This window comes from Panthera tigris, chromosome A1 (assembly GCF_018350195.1).
Source record: "Panthera tigris isolate Pti1 chromosome A1, P.tigris_Pti1_mat1.1, whole genome shotgun sequence".
Classification (NCBI taxonomy): domain Eukaryota; kingdom Metazoa; phylum Chordata; class Mammalia; order Carnivora; family Felidae; genus Panthera; species Panthera tigris.
In genome coordinates, this window is record NC_056660.1 from 210,381,498 (window position 1) to 210,399,923 (window position 18,426).

General features: G+C 38.2%; 2 protein-coding genes across 3 annotated transcripts in view; both read left to right on the forward strand.

The window, feature by feature from the left end:
* Nucleotides 1-3,726, forward strand: part of PRLR (prolactin receptor) — a 154,014-nt gene extending 150,288 nt beyond the window's left edge. For both annotated transcript variants that reach the window (XM_007097418.3, XM_042996651.1), the window contains one exon: nt 1,461-3,726. In XM_007097418.3, coding sequence (XP_007097480.1) covers nt 1,461-2,483 — 1,023 coding nt within the window. In that variant the 3' untranslated portion in view covers nt 2,484-3,726. The remainder of the gene's footprint in view (nt 1-1,460) is intronic.
* AGXT2 (alanine--glyoxylate aminotransferase 2) overlaps nt 3,196-18,426 on the forward strand; it is a 58,416-nt gene continuing 43,185 nt past the window's right edge. Inside the window, 2 exon segments of the mRNA XM_015544407.2 lie at nt 3,196-3,217; nt 4,221-4,357. Of these exon segments, the coding sequence (XP_015399893.2) occupies nt 3,196-3,217; nt 4,221-4,357 (159 nt within the window).

An 18,426-nucleotide genomic window follows, 5' to 3' on the forward strand; every position in this document is an offset into this window, starting at 1 on the left:
AGAAAACATGAAAATACATAATAATGCTTGCTAGGTCTACCAGGTGCATATGCTCATAAGCACAGAAATAAACATTTTGCACAATCAATTAAGAAAAAGGGTAAATGTCTTACTTAATACAAAACAGGGACCCACCACCACCTCCCTTGTCATACGTGGGCTAAAGCTTTCACTCGAATGTTCTTCACATGATTGTAATATCCTGCTGTAATTGTTGTTCACTTTGAGAGCATTCAGTCGAAACTGGATCAGTACAGTGGGCTCGTGTTTGCCAGGCCCTGCCTAGACTGATTCAAGGTGGAATTAAATTCAAGTGTTTTGAATAAAAAGAGGGGTTACATCATTTTAAACTTCTGTCCAGATTGAAATATATAGTTTCAGTTGGACTCAATCTTAACACTGTTGTGTCTAAAAGCAATGATCTGCATTACATCACTTGACCCAGCCACTGTGAGACCAGCAATGCAAGAATGTGATAAGTGAGTCCCAGAGAATTTGGCTTGACTACACTCAGTTTGATTGCAAATATCGGAGAAGGGATTAGAGCCCCAGAATTTGGGCTCCTGGCCCAGTGCTCTTATCCCACTATCTAGTCTCTAGTACTGACCTTCACAGAACCAGTATGCACTTCTCAACTAAGTAAATTAACTGCTGTCTAACTTGAAATTTGGCCTTATAGCCACAGAAATGGAATAATAAAATAACTACTGTTTGGGTTACAAAAAAAATTTGTTTTCGCATTCTTAATCACAGTACCCTGATCTTCAAAAGAACTCCCAGATAGGTACTATTACTTCCATTTTACAGATGGAGAAAGTGAGGACCATAGAGCAGCTCATCCAAAGTCAATACCCTTTAATAAGGGATAGAGTCAAGACTTGGGCACCAGTACCTGATCTAAGTCAAGGGATCAGGAAGAAGAGTGGGAAAGAAAAGGAAGCCAGAAGAAGAGGAAGGGGAGAAGGAGGAGAACAAAAAGGAGGAGAGGGGAGGAGACTGGAACAGCAAGGAGGGATGAGAATCTGCTTACTACTGCCAGACTCCAGAAGGTGGTGGACTTGGTTAGGAGGCCAGCAACCAGATCTCAGGGCCAGTGGATCCCAGAGCACTGAAGCCATGCGTGAGCACTGTGGATTTCATGTTTCACAAGCCTCTTATTTGTTAGGCATGTGTTCATTATTTGTGCATATACTACCTGCCAGTTGAACTCATAATCATTATGGCTTAGGGAGAAACTAAGTTAAAATCATGAATTGACTGAAAGAAAACTATGAGGTGAGTAGTAGCCCAGGAGGTGGTTATAAATAGCCTGGTACACAAACATCTAACATTTGGGAAATTCTGCTAGGCCATTAGCACATCCCACTTGCCCATAGTCATGACCACTGGCTTGGCTGTGATGTCGACGTGGAATGTCAGGAAGCTAACGGCCATCTCTCCTTGTGTCTGTGTTTGAATAGAAGGGCAAGTCTGAAGAACTGCTGAGTGCCCTGGGGTGCCAAGACTTCCCTCCCACTTCTGACTGTGAGGACTTACTGGTGGAGTTTTTAGAAGTGGATGACAGTGAGGACCAGCAGCTGATGCCAGTCCTTTCAAAAGAACACCCGGGTCAAGATAGGAAGCCCACACCCCTGGACCCAGACAGTGACTCTGGCCGGGGCAGTTGCGACAGCCCTTCCCTTTTGTCTAAAAAGTGTGAGGAAGCCAGGGCAAATCCCTCCACATTTAACACTCCTGAGGGCATTGAGAAGCCAGAGAATCCCCAGACAAATGCTACCCGCACCTGGGACCCCCAGAGCACAAGCTTGGAAGGCAAAATCCCTTCTTTCCCTGCCAATGGATCCAAATCTTCAACATGGCCTTTACCACAGCCCCCCAGCCATCCCAGCCCCAGATCTTCTTACCACAACATTGCTGATGTGTGCAAGCTGGCCATGGGCCCAGCAGGTGCATCGGCCACTTTGTTGGACAAAACAGACACACATGCTTTAAGATCTTCAAAAAATGTTGAGACTGGAGGGGAGAAAGTGGCAGTTGAGCAGAGGGCAGTGGAAAGCTTCCATTCCAAGACTGACCAAGGCACAGCATGGCTGTTGACCCTGGAGAAAACCTCTTTTATCTCTGTGAAACCCTTGGATTATGTGGAGATTCACAAAGTTAACAAAGATGGAGCACTATCATTGCTCCCAAAACAGAAAGAGAACGGCAACCAGACGGACAAGCCCAGCACTCCTGAAACCAGTAAGGAGTATGCCAAGGTGTCCAGGGTGATGGATAACAAGATCCTGGTGTTAGTGCAGGATCCGCAAGCTCAAAACCTGGCTTCATTTGAAGAACCAGCCAAGGGGGCTCCACCGCCCCTTCAACCGAATCAAGCTAAAGAAGACGTGGCCTCCTTCACGTCGGCACCAAGCAACTGTGGACTCCAGCAGGGTGGGTTGGATTACCTGGATCCCACATGTGTTATGCACTCCTTTCAGTGATAGCTTGATTAATGGAACGATTGGTTAAAATGTGACTTTTTTTCAGGTAACACTACAGAGTACAGGAAATGCACTCTCCTAGAGAATGCTCGAGAACGTGGTTAGATTGACACTATACAGCCCACAGTTCATTCGTTTTCATGCTCCATTTTCAACCAGCTGCCTCTTTCTCCAACAGCTGATTCCAGAACAAATCGCTTTGCTTCCTGTGATTTGTACATTTACTTTTTGCTATTAGTTATAAAATTATGTGTTCAATGAAATAAAAGCGCATCGTTTAGTATTCTCGAGGGACAGTACCAACAGGTATATCCTCTGGAAGACTTTCACGGTTTGGTGTGTGACAAAAGGAAATGAGAGAGTCACGGTTGTTTACCACAGGAAGATGACAGGTGTGAGAGACAAATGCCATGAAAACCACTGTTGAAAACCAACGAACCTTTGCTTGACCTTTGTTTGACCTTTACTTGACCTTTGCACTCCTCTCTCATTTTATTAGGATGAACCGAACACATTTAAAGAAAGAATGCATTCCAGAACACCTGACAAATTGTTTACATCTGTTCCTATCACCTTAGTGATACATTGCCAATATGCAAGCCAAAATGATGCCTCCAATTTTTTCTTAAAATGGTTTGAATTTATTAAGCATGGGTTTTCCCCCCTAAATTGTATTTTATCCTAAAGCCTCTAGAGAATATAGTTTTGGAAAATGGAATTTTCTTACATTACAGGTAAGTGAGTTTCGTGTGGTAAATTCTTCTAAAATATTTTCCTGTTTCATTTCAGCACACGAGATAATTTATTAAACCCCCTAGTCTTCTGTTAGGGAAAAAAAAAAAAATCCGGAAGACTAACCTTAATTTAAAAGATAATCACAGCAGGATGCTAATGGAAATACTGCCTTACTGTACATATGAATTCTACTTTAATAGAAACCCATAAGTTTCACAATGTATTTTTGAAGACTATTTTTCTATCACTTAGGTAAAATAAAAGACTATTTTCTATCTTCCCAGTACAGCTGTTTACGTATTTAATGAGTACAGTATTTTCTGCTATGAGGTTATAATGAGTATTTGCAGTACATAGTAGTATATGCAGTCCCTGTTTGTGGAGGAAAATGCCATCCCAACCCAAAGTCCATTGAAGATTACGAAGTGAATGATTATACTCAGTTTCCAGCATAGTATGGTATAGTTTATCTGATTCGTTTTTTATCTCCATGACACTTGAAACAGTCGCCAGCCTAGAGTTTTAGGGCTTTCCACAGACCATAAATTACTTCTGTGATTTAGGGCTTGTCTGGGCTTTCTGCTCTTCTCTGGGTGAATATTCATAAAACCACCATGAAAAGGTGAGTGGTGACCTCTCACGTACTGTTTTAGAGAGAGGGTTTGGTTTCGTTTGGTTTGCTTCTGAGAAATCTTGGGCAGCAAAGAAAATTTAAGCAAAGCCAGAAGTTAGTATCTCTCTGAAGTAGATCCATTTGCGAAGTCTTGGCAGAGGAATAAAGGTCAAGGTGTGGAAGTAAGAATCTCCAAGTCTGCTCCAGGGGCAGCCTTCCCAAGAGCAGTCCAAAGCCTGGCTCTCCATTTTGAAGAGAGCATTCATGACTCATCAAAAAGCCTCCCTCTGTTTTTCATTTCACCTGCTGGCGGACCCATTCTCTGTTCACTCACTAGCTGGATATAGTCAATTTGAGCTCACCTCTATGAGTTCAGTATTCCACCCCAGCAACCCCATGCTCGCTGGCAGTGGACTCCGAGGTGGCCGGATGTTCGAAAGTGAACATGTCACTAGCTTCCAGAATCGCAAAAGTAAATAGATCTGAGTTCCTCTTCTCCCAGTATAGAATAACAAGAAGAGCGAAGGTATCCTGTGGGAAAGTTGCCCGTGTGCATTCAGTCCTCTAGGTCCTTGCTACTCAAAGTATGCTTGGAGGACCAGCTAAATCAGCATCTCACCTGGGCGCTGCTCGGAAATGCAGAATCTCGGCTCCTCTGCCCCAGACCTCCAGAATCAGAATCTGCCCTTTACTAAGATCTCAGATGATTCACGTGCACAATGAAGTTTGAGAAGCACTGCCCTAGGTCACCATTTCCACTAAAGGTTATATTAGTGCATAGAAACAATCCTCTCTTGGAAATACAGGTCAAGTCTAAATTGCACTGAATGACACTGTTCATAAGGAGAAGGCATACTTTTTGAAAAATCCATTTGGGGGTTAAATTTACATAATGATAGAGAACGACTTGCAAAGTACACACAACTCTAAAGAGGGCATGGGAATAGGGGCACCTGGGTGGCTCTGTCAGTTAAGCGTCCAACTTCAGCTCAGATCGTGATCTCACCATTCATGAGTCCGAGCCCTGCATCAGGCTCTGTGCTGACAGCTCAGAGCCTGGAGCCTGCTTCGGATTCTGTGTCTCCCTCTCTCTCTGCCCCTCCCCCTCTCGTGGGTGCTCTCTCCTCTCTCTCTCTCTCAAAAATAAACATTTTTTTACAAAGTGTTAAAAAAAAAAAAAAGAAGGCCAGGGAATATATTCCACCTGGGAAGCACTCTGCCAAAGACTCTGCCCTTCAAACCTAGTCCAGACCAAACTTTTCACAAAATAGTCCATCCTTCTCTAAATTGTGTATCATGACTCCGATAGTTTGAAAATTCAAAACTGATCTGTTTTGACAAACGATTCGGCATGTGTGAAGAAAAAATGTTACGGTTAAAGTCTCCACTTGAATTAAATCCCTAAAATACCCCAATTAGCCACTCATTAAGTAGAGCCAAGGTTACAGTTCTCTGGCCAATTAACACTCTATTTAACTAAGTTCCTTTTTTTTTTTTTTTCATCTTGTGGCATATTTTCTATCAAGGAGACAGCCAGTGCAATGGAAGGATGCAGAAAGGGGCGGTCAAGACACCTAGGTTCTTGTCCTAATTAGGTTTCCTTAGACGGAACAATTCCCTATTCTGGGCCTCAGTTTCCTCTGAAGGACATGTTGGGCAAACAGTCTCTAATATCCTTTTAAACTCTGGCTTTTGATTCCATGACTCACTGAATATTTTCCAGCAAAGATAATTTAACCAACGCCTTGATCTTAAGTAAGCCACCAAACAATCACCCTTCATCATAGAAATATAAGTACTCTTCAGTGATGTGCTTTTTTCATTTCCACTTTTAAATCATCAGTTGCAGGCAGACTTAACATATTGCACACACGTTATAAATTATGTAGGTACAGAATCATAGTCTAAGATAATGTGCAAATATATGTGAGAGAAGAAGCATGAGATTTTTTTAAAGACATATTGAATGAGGCTCTAATTTAAAAAAAAAAATCTTTTACAGAATCAAACTATGCTCATTTTTTGCTGAGTCCAGCAGCCCCAAATCTCTTTTCTTATATCTGACTGCTGATTTTTTTTTCTTTCTGATGAACTATAAACCACTGCTACGAGGTTGGTTTAAAGAGCCATACGCTCTGAATTATAAAAAGTCGTATTTTTATAAGCAAACACCTAAATATTCAAGTTACAAAGCACATGGAGACAGGTTAGTCAATGCGTGTTTTTTGGAAACTTATAACCCAAACTCCAAAATGTGCTCTCGTCAGTTTTAATGAACGGGTTTAAAGCATCTCAATGTGAGCACAGTTATTATCAGGGACAGCTGCGTCCCTGTCCATTCTCCTAAGTGCCTAAGACCAATCCTGGTAGGTGGGTATGTACTAAAAACTTGCTTTCACTGGTTTGGTCCAAAGTGGGTCAATCCCTTACCACCTGTATGAGGTGAAAGGGTTTGACCCTTGTCCCGTAGGACCCAAATGAATTGGAGAATCCTGTGAGTTAACTCCAGGATGCAATTTGGCTGTGGGGAAATCTGGCTCTTTCTTGAGGTTCACCACTGTGGTCACTTGCAGAAAGTCCTGCCTTTATTCATTTCCCTATCTCCTTAGTGTAGACAAGAAAGAAACAGATTTGTACATATTTTACAAAGTGCCTTTCTTTACTTTTATTTTTAAAAAATTTGTTTTCTTTTTGCAAGAAAAGTGTATTGATTGGAAAGTAAATTTTACTTGTTTTCTGTAAATAACTGGAGAAACCAGAAAGGGAATGACAGAATGCTCTAAGGTCCAACCAGTAACTGGTGGATTTAATTTATTGCTTAACTGAATTACCACAGAGCTGATGTGAATAGTGCAACTTACTTTGTCTGATAAGAAAGTGACTCTGGCTAGGATGGGGGGATATGACTGCCACCCTGTGATTTAATACTCTTCAATTTAAAAACATATTGAGGGCGTTTGGATGGCTCAGTCAGTTAAGCATCTGACTCTTGATTTTGGCTCAGGTTATGATCTCACAGTTTGTGGGTTCGAGCCCCACATGGGGCCCTGTGCTGACAGTGGGGAGGCTCCTTGGGATTCTCTCTCGCTCTGTCTCTGCCCCTCCCTCGCTTGCACGTGCATTCTCTCTCTCCCTATCTCTCAAATAAATATTTTGAAAATAATAAAATACTAATAATAAGAAGAAAATTAAAACATGTTGATATGCTTTTGAACGGCTTTGAATTGCATGCCTGGGCCTGAAAAGGACAATGCATGCAGTGGAACCTTGCACACATGCAAGAAAATGTAAATGACTCTGGATTACCATCCCCGGTGTTGTTAACGTGCATTTGTCATTGATGAAAGCCTCATGTGTCCTTCAGTGAACGAATTCCTTGTTCTGCCTTTTTGGCTTAAGCACAATAGTATTGTTGCTGGAGTAGTGTGGGCGGAGCACCCAATTTCCAGGTCTAGGCCACCTTGCTACCACTAAACAGGCTATGTGACCTTTTGCAAGTCCTTTAAACTCTAGCCATCAATTTCCTGTTAAATAATCAAATAGAAATTCTCTCCCTAGGCTTGTGTATTTCAGTTGGTGATTTTTGGTCTGAGACCATCATGGTATCTATTCCAATGAAAGGAGAAAAATAGAAAATAGGACATTTCCAGAGGTTTAGGCATCTCAGGATTCCACAAAATGCCAGCCATAGCCTGCTAAACGCAAATTTTACTGGACAAAGTAAATCTGTAATCTTTTCGGTGTTCTGAGTTTATAGCTAAGAGATATCCATAATTCACAACACCGTATGCCCGCCACTGTCTTGTCCACCTCCATTCCTCTGATTTATGCTCTGATCTCAAGAAGCACTGAGACATGTAAAGTGGACGGACATATCCTGTTTATGCAGCTGTGATCAGTGAATGGAGAGACCCTTAGATCATTGTATTCTATTCATTAACTTTTTACCTGGTCCTGATTAAATAAAAAAACGACAGTGCACCCTAAAAACCTTTAGGTAGTGAAGTAGTAATATGAAAAATAACCTTTACGAGTTCTGTTAAATTATGCCTCACCTGGATAAACTTCAAAATACAGTCTGAGTTTAAAAAAAAATACAGTCTGAGTTTTTCCTTGCAAATTTCACATCCTGGAGAAAATAAACCCTGTAATTATGTTATCTGAAATCAAAACTCTCTATGGCAAAGATACCTCTGAAAAATAATTTGTTTTCTAACATTTCTGATAAGATGATTTTGAACTTTTAAAAGTAACTACCCCCCCTTCTTGTCCTACTGTCCTTCCTTCAAAGCTGCTTATTGTTTAGAAATAAAAGATATCACATCTAATGCTTTGACTGTTTTTCAGTGGCATATTTGATGTACTTGTCATGTGACATTCCTGAATTTAAAATAACTGTTATATTATTTTATATTATATTGCTTTATGTGGTTCAAAACTGTATGATGCATTGAAATATATACTCCTTATATTGTGAAACTCATCATGTAATACAGATGAAAATAATTATATAATGACTTATAATCTATCCTTATGTATTTCAATATGATGGTGTCTGTAAAACAAAACTGAAAAAAATGTAATCATATATTTCTGTTGAGACTGTGAATGTACTAATTTTTTTCTTAAGCTTTGTCTGGAATTAGTATCATATGCCATTGTACAGCTGATCTGGGGTGTTAAGTGTTTAGAGTACAATTCAAACCCTTTAAAAGTCAACCCTCAGCTTTGCTTCATGTGACTTCTGATAACTTCTTGAGTGTTATTTGTATCATGAGGCTTGCTTTTGTGTTTGATTATTCATTTTAAACAACTTAAAAAGTTTCATGTGGAAACCACAGCAATCTAGAGCCAGCGTGTTGTGTGATCTGTGTCTTATGTAAAGCCATATTGAAGCAAAGACTATATAATAGTAAAAGGTTCCATATTTTTAAGGCTATCACTACCTCCACTTTTTCTCTTTCCCTAGAAAATACCAAGCAAAACTCTTCAACATGAGGTGGGAAATTCAAAGTGATTGTTACAATAGTTGCTGGGGGGTTGTTTGGGCTTGATTTTTTTATAGGAAAATATACCTTCTAATTCACCACTTTGTAGTTTTATGCTAGGTTTTCTCAATCACCATTTTTACATTTTATAAAAACTGGCTGGCAAATGAAGACTGAAAAGAATATTTAGTAAGTCCCCAGATGAAAAACCAACAAAACCATAGAGTGCAGATTTTTTCCTAACAATGAGTCACCTCAAGATGGTTACCCTAAGCCATGGTAATGATATTTTTCACAGTTTTATTTTCCTAATGCCCCTAGAAATAAATGTTGTCCTTATTTGATTTTAGCCATCAAATATATTATGGTATGGGAAAAGTCAGCCATATATCAGAAATAGTCTTCTTTTTATTTAAAAACATTTCTTGATGTACTTATTGTAATGACTACTTTTTTGTCTTTTTAGCCTTAAAGAATTATAGAGGACTATAGGCTGACTGGTCTTGCGTTTTTAATTCTGTAAATCTTTGGTTATTGCACATTGTACTTCCTGTTTTCATGGATTTATTCATTTGCCTCCTTTTATTTTGAGGGAATAACATGGACAGTTAAATCCTTGTTAGTAGTGTGGGAGATTATGCTGCTATTGTCATAATATTTTCATTTTTTCTGCACGCCAAAAATAATGCTTGCCAAACAAAATCTTAGACTTCCCAGCATAATATGGTCATTATATTTATATTCCTGTTATTGACAATACTTAGTTCAGTGCCTGGGTCAATAAATGTTTATTTCCCTTGCCTACCCTTCCTTTATTTTTATTTGACATGGAAATAAGCAGAATAATATGTGTGTGTCTGAAGCAAATTGCTTGAAGCATTTTTGCTGCTAAGGGATCTATAATCTGGAAATTGTTGGTATAAATTGGACCAAAACAATTTTCCTCCTTTATCCTTATCCTTCCATATGATTGCAAAACATAATTTCCTTCCTTCACCCCATCACTTTCACATGAGAACCTGATAAAAATAGAGTGACACAGAATGAGGAACGTGGGGATCAAACCAGAGAAGCTCATTTAAATATTGTGAAATAAAGGAGAGACCGAACCATTTTTTTTAAGAATGGGATCCTTTTGAATGGTATGATTCGTCCACATTACTAACACCGTTTTGGACAAAATCCATTGGATTAAATGTAAAATGATGACCTTTTTATTTTTCACGGTTCTATATCTAAAAATCTTCACCTACTGTTCATGCTTGTGTTAAGAATAATGAAATAGTATGGGGGTTGGCTTTACAGATCCTTCTCTGCTTCCTAGTTCTTTCACACAATGTCTCACAGGAGCAATGAGGAATTTTTTACATGAGTATCATGCTCTAAAATGACTCCCATCAGAGAGCCAAAGCATTAGAGACTGTTAAAAACTGAGAACAAACTGAGGGTTGATGGGGGGTGGGAGGGAGGGCAGGGTGGGAGGGAGGGCAAGGTGGGTGATGGGTATTGAGGAGGGCACCTTTTGGGATGAGCACTGGGTGTTGTATGGAAACCAATTTGACAGTAAATTTCATATATTAAAAAATAAAAAAAAATAAATAAATAAAAAAATAAAAAAAAAATAAAATGACTCCCATCAAAGAACCACTGACTATCCCATGTTTATGTTGGTGCCATCTGCCTTTAGTTCTTGGGCACACTTTTACTTCTAAACTAAAAAAAATGTGGAGTGTCACTTACCAGACACAACATTCATATCATTAATAATGAGCTGGAGAAGAAATACGGAGCCAATTTCCCAAGATTACTGTTACGTGTTTCCTGAAAGAAAACAAATTATATATGGTCAATTCTTGCCAGAATCACATTTGAAACCTTAACCTCACCAAACTTCCTACAACTTACTAACCAAGTTTTATACATTCTAAATCTTCCCTATTTTTTACAGACTGAAAGTTACAGCTTCCATCTAGTAGCAATCTTGAAATGTTTGGGGTTGGGGGTAGGGATGACTGGGCAAGAATATAGGAAATGGGGTTATTGAAAAGGCCCCAAAAGGGACCTCACTGGCCAGGGAAAGCATTTACCTCTGAGAGTCCCTCCAAACCACACAGGTGAGACTGAACCCATTCTTGGTATTGGAAAAGTACATTCTACTTTGGAGGTCTTGACACCCATATTGGAATTCTTTTATCTACAACCTCTCCTACCCACCGTGCCGCATCCCCTGACTTCTGCTGGCCACACGAGTATTAACCATTTTCCTCTTATTATGACCAGGTTCACATAAAACTTAGGCTGACAAATGGACTTGAAGCACAAATATTATTGCGAATGTGACAATTTTTTTTTAGAAAAGGCTAGAAGATATCAGTCAAATAAAACACCATGTGGATGTTGGTTGGTGAACACTCGTTTAAGAAAAGGGAGCTTGATGGGGCGCCTGGGTGGCTCAGTCGGTTGAGCGTCTGACTTGGACTTCGGCTCAGGTCATGATCTCGTGGTTTGTGAGTTCGAGCCCCACGTCAGGCCCTGGGCTGACAGCTCAGAGCCTGGAGCCTGCTTCGGATTCTGTGTCTCCCTCACTCTCTGCCCCTCCCCTGCTCATGCTCTGTCTCTCTCTGTCTCAAAAATAAATAAAAACATTTAAAATAAAAAAAAAGAAAAAAAAGAAAAGGGAGCTTGGGAATTTTTATTACTATGTTGATAAATGTGTTTGAAAGAATTTGTAAATGTCACAGGGACTTTTTAAGGTGACACGCACTCACTCCATAAATTATTAAACATTACAAGATGAGGTTAGATGACACTTGCTAGTAGCTTTACTTTATTTGATCAGTTTTGAGATTGTCAATGAGCTTTGGAAACTTTTGATGTATTTTTCTATCTTCAGAGCAATTCCTTTGGCAGTGGGAACCATGCTTAGTTTAAACGGAATCAATAAATTACTTCTTGAACAATGGTTTTGGAGGGTCTTTTTATATACATGTGAAACATGTTTTTTTATAAAAATACAACTTTGAGAAGGTTTTTCTTTGCTTCAACAAACTTTATTAGGACAGGTTTTTTAAGAGAAGAAGGAAATGGCATGCAAGGCCCTTCTAGAGATAAAATACATACAGATGCTGAAATATTTGTCTGAGAACACTGTTCAAAGGCATTTTTTCAGGCATGCCCTTTATGCTGGTCTTTCAACACCTTCTCTGTTTTGTTTTTGTTTTGTTTTGTTGTCACTAAATCTAAATCAAAACGGACATCTTGCTGCCAACTCAGCTAACTACTACTCCTTCCCTCTACACTGCCCTCAAGTTCCCCTAGTTGTCATCCATTTGCCAGCTGGGAGCCTAAAAAACGCAAATAGGCTTGGAAGCTCACAGAAGTTCCTTGGGCCTTCTAGGAACAACCAAGAAATACCCAAAAACAGAGTTCCCAAATCTGATATATGATCAGCTTTCCCAAATGAAGCATGAACCACAAATCTCAGTGCCAAATATCCATATTTTCTTTTGTTTGATTCTTGCTACTTCGAGTTATCCTATGTCTTCACTTAAAACTTCAGTTGCAATTTAATCTTCCGTTTTTCATCTCGTATTTGTTGCATAAAACATTTCACACATGCTTGAGAATTCCAGAGGGTGGAAAGTCTTTGTTATCAAAAAGAGTCTTTGATTTACCAACACCCAAATTTCACAAATACTAACATTTTACCATATCTGTTCCATACCTTAAAAAAAAAGAGGTAAAACATCACAGATGCAGTAGTTCGTATCTTAATAATCAAATTCTCTCCCTCTTTCCAGTGGCAACTACATTCCTACAGATGTCTATCCTATCTGGCATGTTAAAAATGCATTTTCCTTGAATATATGCACCCATAGAAATATATATATAATTATTGTGGGTGCCTATGAATTATTTTACATAGGTAACAACATATGCCATATGCATGTTGATTTTTTTCTTTCAGCATTGGGTTTTTGAAATCCAAATAGCTCCAGTTTATTGGATATATACACGGGGTTTTTTTGTTAATCCCTCTATTAATCAACTTTTCATTTCCACTATTATAAATGGCCATGTAAGAAAGCATAAGAGACTCTTGAAAACTGAGAACAAACTGAGGGTTGATGGAGGTGGGAGGGAGGGGAGGGTGGGTGATGGGTATTGAGGAGGGCACCTTTTGGGATGAGCACTGGATGTTGTATGGAAACCAATTTGACAATAAACTTCATATATTGAAAAAAAATAATAAATAATAAATAAATAGCCATGTAAGAACATTTTATGCAGGCTTCATTTTTTTAAGTATTTGCCATATTTTCTCTAGGATATACATCTAGGAGTGTCAGTATTGGGTCACATGGAACACACACCTTAACGTTTTCTCACACTTGACAAATTGTTCTCCAAAGCAGCTGTGCCAATAAATATCCCATCAGCAGTGCAGGAGATTCCATTTTTTCCTTAATCATTACCTGAGGTTGTCAGACATTTTAATTTTTGACAACTTGATGGGCAATAAAGGATACATTGTTGCTGTTTTAACTTTCACTGTACTAATGAATTCCCTCAGTATCTGAATAACTCATCCTCTACCTGCTTATCTTTTATGCCATCTTTTGTCATCTGCTCAGTTTCTCCATTTGTCTCCATATATCTGCATCTGGACCTCTACTCTGCGTTGGTGGTCGGTTGATCTATCCCTGCCTTGATGTTCCCTGTTTTATTACTCTAGTTTTATGCAATCCTGTTATCAGGGAAATTAATTCCTACACTTCTCTCTCTTCTTCAGAACTATTCTGGCTATGCTCTTGGCCATTTATTCATTATGTGAACTTTGAGATAAGCCTATCAACTTTTTTTAAAAAATTGTGCTGGGAATTAGATTTTGTTCATTGAATTTATGTGTGAATTCTGGGAGAAATTACATATAATATAATAATATATTATTTAATATATTATAAATATATAATAATATTATATTTATTTATAAATTTTTATAAATATTTATAAATATATAAATATAAAATATATTTTATATATAAAATATAAATATTTATAAATATTTATTTATATTATTTAATATATTATAATTTAATTATAATATAATTTATAATATTGTGTCCTAATGATGAACATGGTTTATAAATTTTTATAAATATATAAATATAAAATATATTTTATATATAAATATAAATATTTATAAATATTTATTTATATTATTTAATATATTATAATTTAATTATAATTTATAATATTGTGTCTTAATGATGAACATGGTTTATCATTTCATTTACTTTGGTCTTTAGTAACACTTTATCCTATCCTTCATAAATGTCTGCATGTGTTTTAGTTGATCCATTCCTGGATACCATATAACTTTTGTTGCTATTGTAAATGGTATCTTTTTAAAAATTATTGTATTCTGAGAAGTTGTTGTTTATATATAGAAACCACAGATTTTTAAATATTGATTCTGTATCCTGAAACCTCATTGAACTCTAATCTATTAGTTCTGGTAATTTGTACTTTTTCTTGGATTTTCCATTTTTATTTATGTCATCGGAATGTCCCAACTTTGTTTCTTCTTTCCGTCTTTATACCTCTCATATGTTTTTCTTGGTCTGTTTCTTGGAGTTGGATTTCCAGTACAATATTGATTGTAGTGTATATTCTTTCTTATTCCTGACTTTAAAGAGAATTTTACTAAAAGTTTGCCGTTAAGTATAGGGCTCCCTGTGTATTTTTGCAGACACCCTTAGATATATTAAGGAAATTCCTTTCTATTCCTAATTGCTAATAATTCCATATCTTGAATGGGTGTTAACACATCTACATCTACTGATACCAATTTTTTTCTATATCTGCTGATACAAAAATGTGGCTTTCCTCCTTTACTCAGTTAATATACAAATTATTGCAGAGAATTAATTTGGAGAAAATTCTTTAAAGTCAAATTACTCTCACATTCTTGGAGTGAATTCTACTTCATCATGGTATATTTTTACAAAGCGTGCTTCATTCATTTCATCTCTTTTGCTGCTTGAGATATAATTTTCTGAGGTGATTTATAAGTAAGTCAAAATCTTCTAGGGTTATAGAAATTCCTCTCTCTCCCTAGATGTCCATCCACTGATGAAAGGATAAAGACACACACACACACACATACACACACAAAATGGAGTTTTACTCAGACATCAAAGAGAATGAAATCTTGCCATTTGCAGCAACCTGGATGGAACTAGAGTATGTTATGCTAAGTGAAATAAGTTAGAGAAAGACGAATACCATATTATCTCACTCACATGTGGAATTTAAGAAGCAAAACAGATGAAGATAGGGGAAGGAAAGGAAAAATAAAATAAGATAAAAACAGAGAAGGAGATAAACCATAAGAGAGTCTTAACTATGGAGAACAAACTGAGGGTTTCTGGAGGAGGGGAGGGGCATGGAGGATGGGCTAAATAGGTGATAGGCATTAAGGAGGGCACTTGTTATGAGCACTGAGTTCTGTATGTAAGTGATGAATCACTAAATGCTGCTCCTGAAACCAATACTACACTATATGTTAACTAACTTGAATTTAAATAAAATTTTAGAAGAAAATCTTTGTAATTTTATCAGTTTTTGTTTTGAGGGTATATTATTAGGTGTATGTAGACTTAAATATTCAATCTTCCTAATGAATTATCTCTTTCATTGTTAAGAATGATGCCCCTTATCCTGAATGATTCTGTGTCTCCTTTTTTGATATTAATATTGTTCCACTAGCTTTCTTTCCACTGGTTAATTCTCTGGTGGGTTTCTTTTCAATTTTCTTACTTTCATTTGACCTATGTCACTATGTTTTAAGGGCATCTCTATGAACAGCACATAGGTAGATTTTGTTTTCCCATGTTATTTGAGAACTTTTTCCTTTAGGGGATAAGTCAGTTCCTTTCGCTCTTCCAATGCACCCTTCCTTCGTTTTTATTTTGCAATGTGAATCAATTTGCAATTTGCAATTTAATCAGCCAATCAGTAATAATAATTATAAGAATGGGATGTAAATAAAAGGTCTTAGTTAGATAATGCACTGTATCTGAGGGCTTAAGTTTAAGTAGGGGTGGCTCTTCTCCCAGTCAGGAACAACCACTGTCACAGCGAACCAAATTCTAGTGAGCCTCATCCAGCTGCAGCTGGAAAAGACTCTTGGTCTAGTTGTAACTTTCAAGGGAATAAACAATCTGAGAAGTCCAGTTGCTAAGTGGCCTATGCAAAAAAATGAGAAAATAAAAACTGTGTTCCATACATTTTACCAAAAAGAGATTAATTTGGATGCTCAAGAGCCTCCTTTTAAATACGAATCTTCCTCAATCATCTGTCAATCACTTGACCATACCCATTACTGAGCAACGCTTGATGAGCATTGTGCCTGACACTATATCAGGATACAGGAAGTGTTGCAAGTGTTCTCTCTGCCCTCTTGGGCGTTACAGTCTAGACAGGCAGGCTGGGGTAATCACAGTGTGTCCAGCTCTCCAGACTGACTTCTAAAAAATATTAAGCCTCGGGGGGCGTGGGTGGCTTAGCCCGTTAGGTGACTCACTCTTGATTTCAGCTCAGGTCATGATCTCGCAGTTCCTGAGTTTGAGCCCTGTGTTGGGCTCTGTGCTGACAGTGCGGAGCCTCCTTGGGATTCTGTCTTCCACTCTCTCTGCCTCTCTCTCTCTCTCTCTCTCTCTCTCTGTCTCTCTCAAAATAAATAAATAAGCATTAAATAAAAATCAAATAGGGGAGCTTGGGTGGTTCAATTGGCTGAGTGTCTGACTTCAGCTCAGGTCATGATCTCACGGTTTGTGAGTTCAAGCCCCCCGTTGGGCTCTGTGCTACAGCTCAGAGCCTGGAGCCTGCTTTGAATTCTGTGTCTCCTTCTCTCTCACTCTGCCCCTCCCTTGCTTGTACTCTGGCTCTCTCTGTCTCTCAAAAATAAATAAATTTCACATTTTTTAAATTAAAAAAATAAATGATTGAATTTAAAAAAAGACGAAGTCTAATAATTCCAAATGAACTTGGTCCAAAGAGTTCTTCCTCCTAAATAAGTTAAAGACTTGGACTCTGCACCATTTTTCAAGAAAATCAGTGCTGCATGAAACTCTAAGGGTCACAGTATGTGAGCACATCTCCACACAGCTATTCTCCTCGAACACAACCATCTCTTTCCTTCATTCTGAGCATTCTGAACATGCCGTCACCATGAAATGAGACACCTGAAATATGAGATTTCAAGTAAATTGGATTTATCTGAAATCCTTCCAGAATTTTCCCTCCTCTTCAACTCCATGGCTCAAAGATCACTTTGCAAGAGTTGTTATTTATCCTCAGTCATTCTCAGGGACCCTGCTGTGTCATTGGATCAAAGAGCAAAGTTCACTCACAGTTAACTGACAAATTGTTAGTGAACCTGTGCACAAAAAAACAATCCCCTACAATTATTAACTGGACAACCGAATTTGTCAAGTTAATAATTTTCCCCCTTACTTTCCCATGATTTCCCGATTATTTCCATAATTATCAATTATCTTTTTTCAAGAGAGATTCTAATATTTCCCTAGCTGATAATACATATTCTTAAGCTTCAAGGTAATTCATTATCTGAGAAATAGTGATGGCAAAACCCTCTTAACTGACGTCCGGCTCCTCCTATTGACCAGTCATGTAAACTGGGGTCGTTCCTCATCTTTCTGGTCTCATTTATGATGGAGAAAATTATACTAATTTGCGTGAAGGGAAGAGGAGAAACAGACTCAGGGCACAGGTCTCTTAAAGTCCCTGATAAGTCAGAGGCAACATCTGTTGAATACTAATTTTGCCTGTGAACCTCAGGTAAGATCTTAAATTGCTATTTCAAGGGACTCCCGGACAGACGGTGAAGATCTGAGGGAGTCCAAACTTCTCCCTCTCCCTAGCTTTCAGATTCGGCGACATCACTGTAAGTCTAAAGTGATCCAAAGACCCAACATCTTGGAAAACATTCTTGTGCAATGTTAGTTGATGACATCTAACTGGAGTGCATTTAAAATGGACGTACATTATTTTTTTTTTCTTTTTTTAATTTTGTTTAAATCCAGGTTAGTTAACATGTAGTGTAATAATGGTTTCAGGAGTAGAATTTAGTGTTTTGTCACTTACACATAACACCCAGTGCTCATCCCCACAAGTGCCCTCCTTGTGCCCATCACCCATGTAGCCCAACCCCCCACCCACCTTCCCTCCAGCAACCCTCAGTCTCTTCTCTGTATTTAAGAATCGCTTGTGCTTTGCCTCCCTCTCTGTTTTTATCTTATTTTTCCTTCCCTTCCTTTCCTTCCCTTCCCCTATGTTCATCTGTTCTGTTTCTTAAATTCCACATGAGTGAAATCCTATGGTATTTATCCTTCTCTGACTGACTTATTTTGCTTAGCATAATGTACATACATTCTGACCTAGAAACCTCTCTTCAAGGATTCATCCCAAGGGAAAAAAACAAAACAGTGAGTTTAGAGCACAAGATTCTACACCCCAGGATGATGCAGAAAACACAACTGTCTGTCAATAGGGACTCACTAAGCAAAGTATACAGAGACTT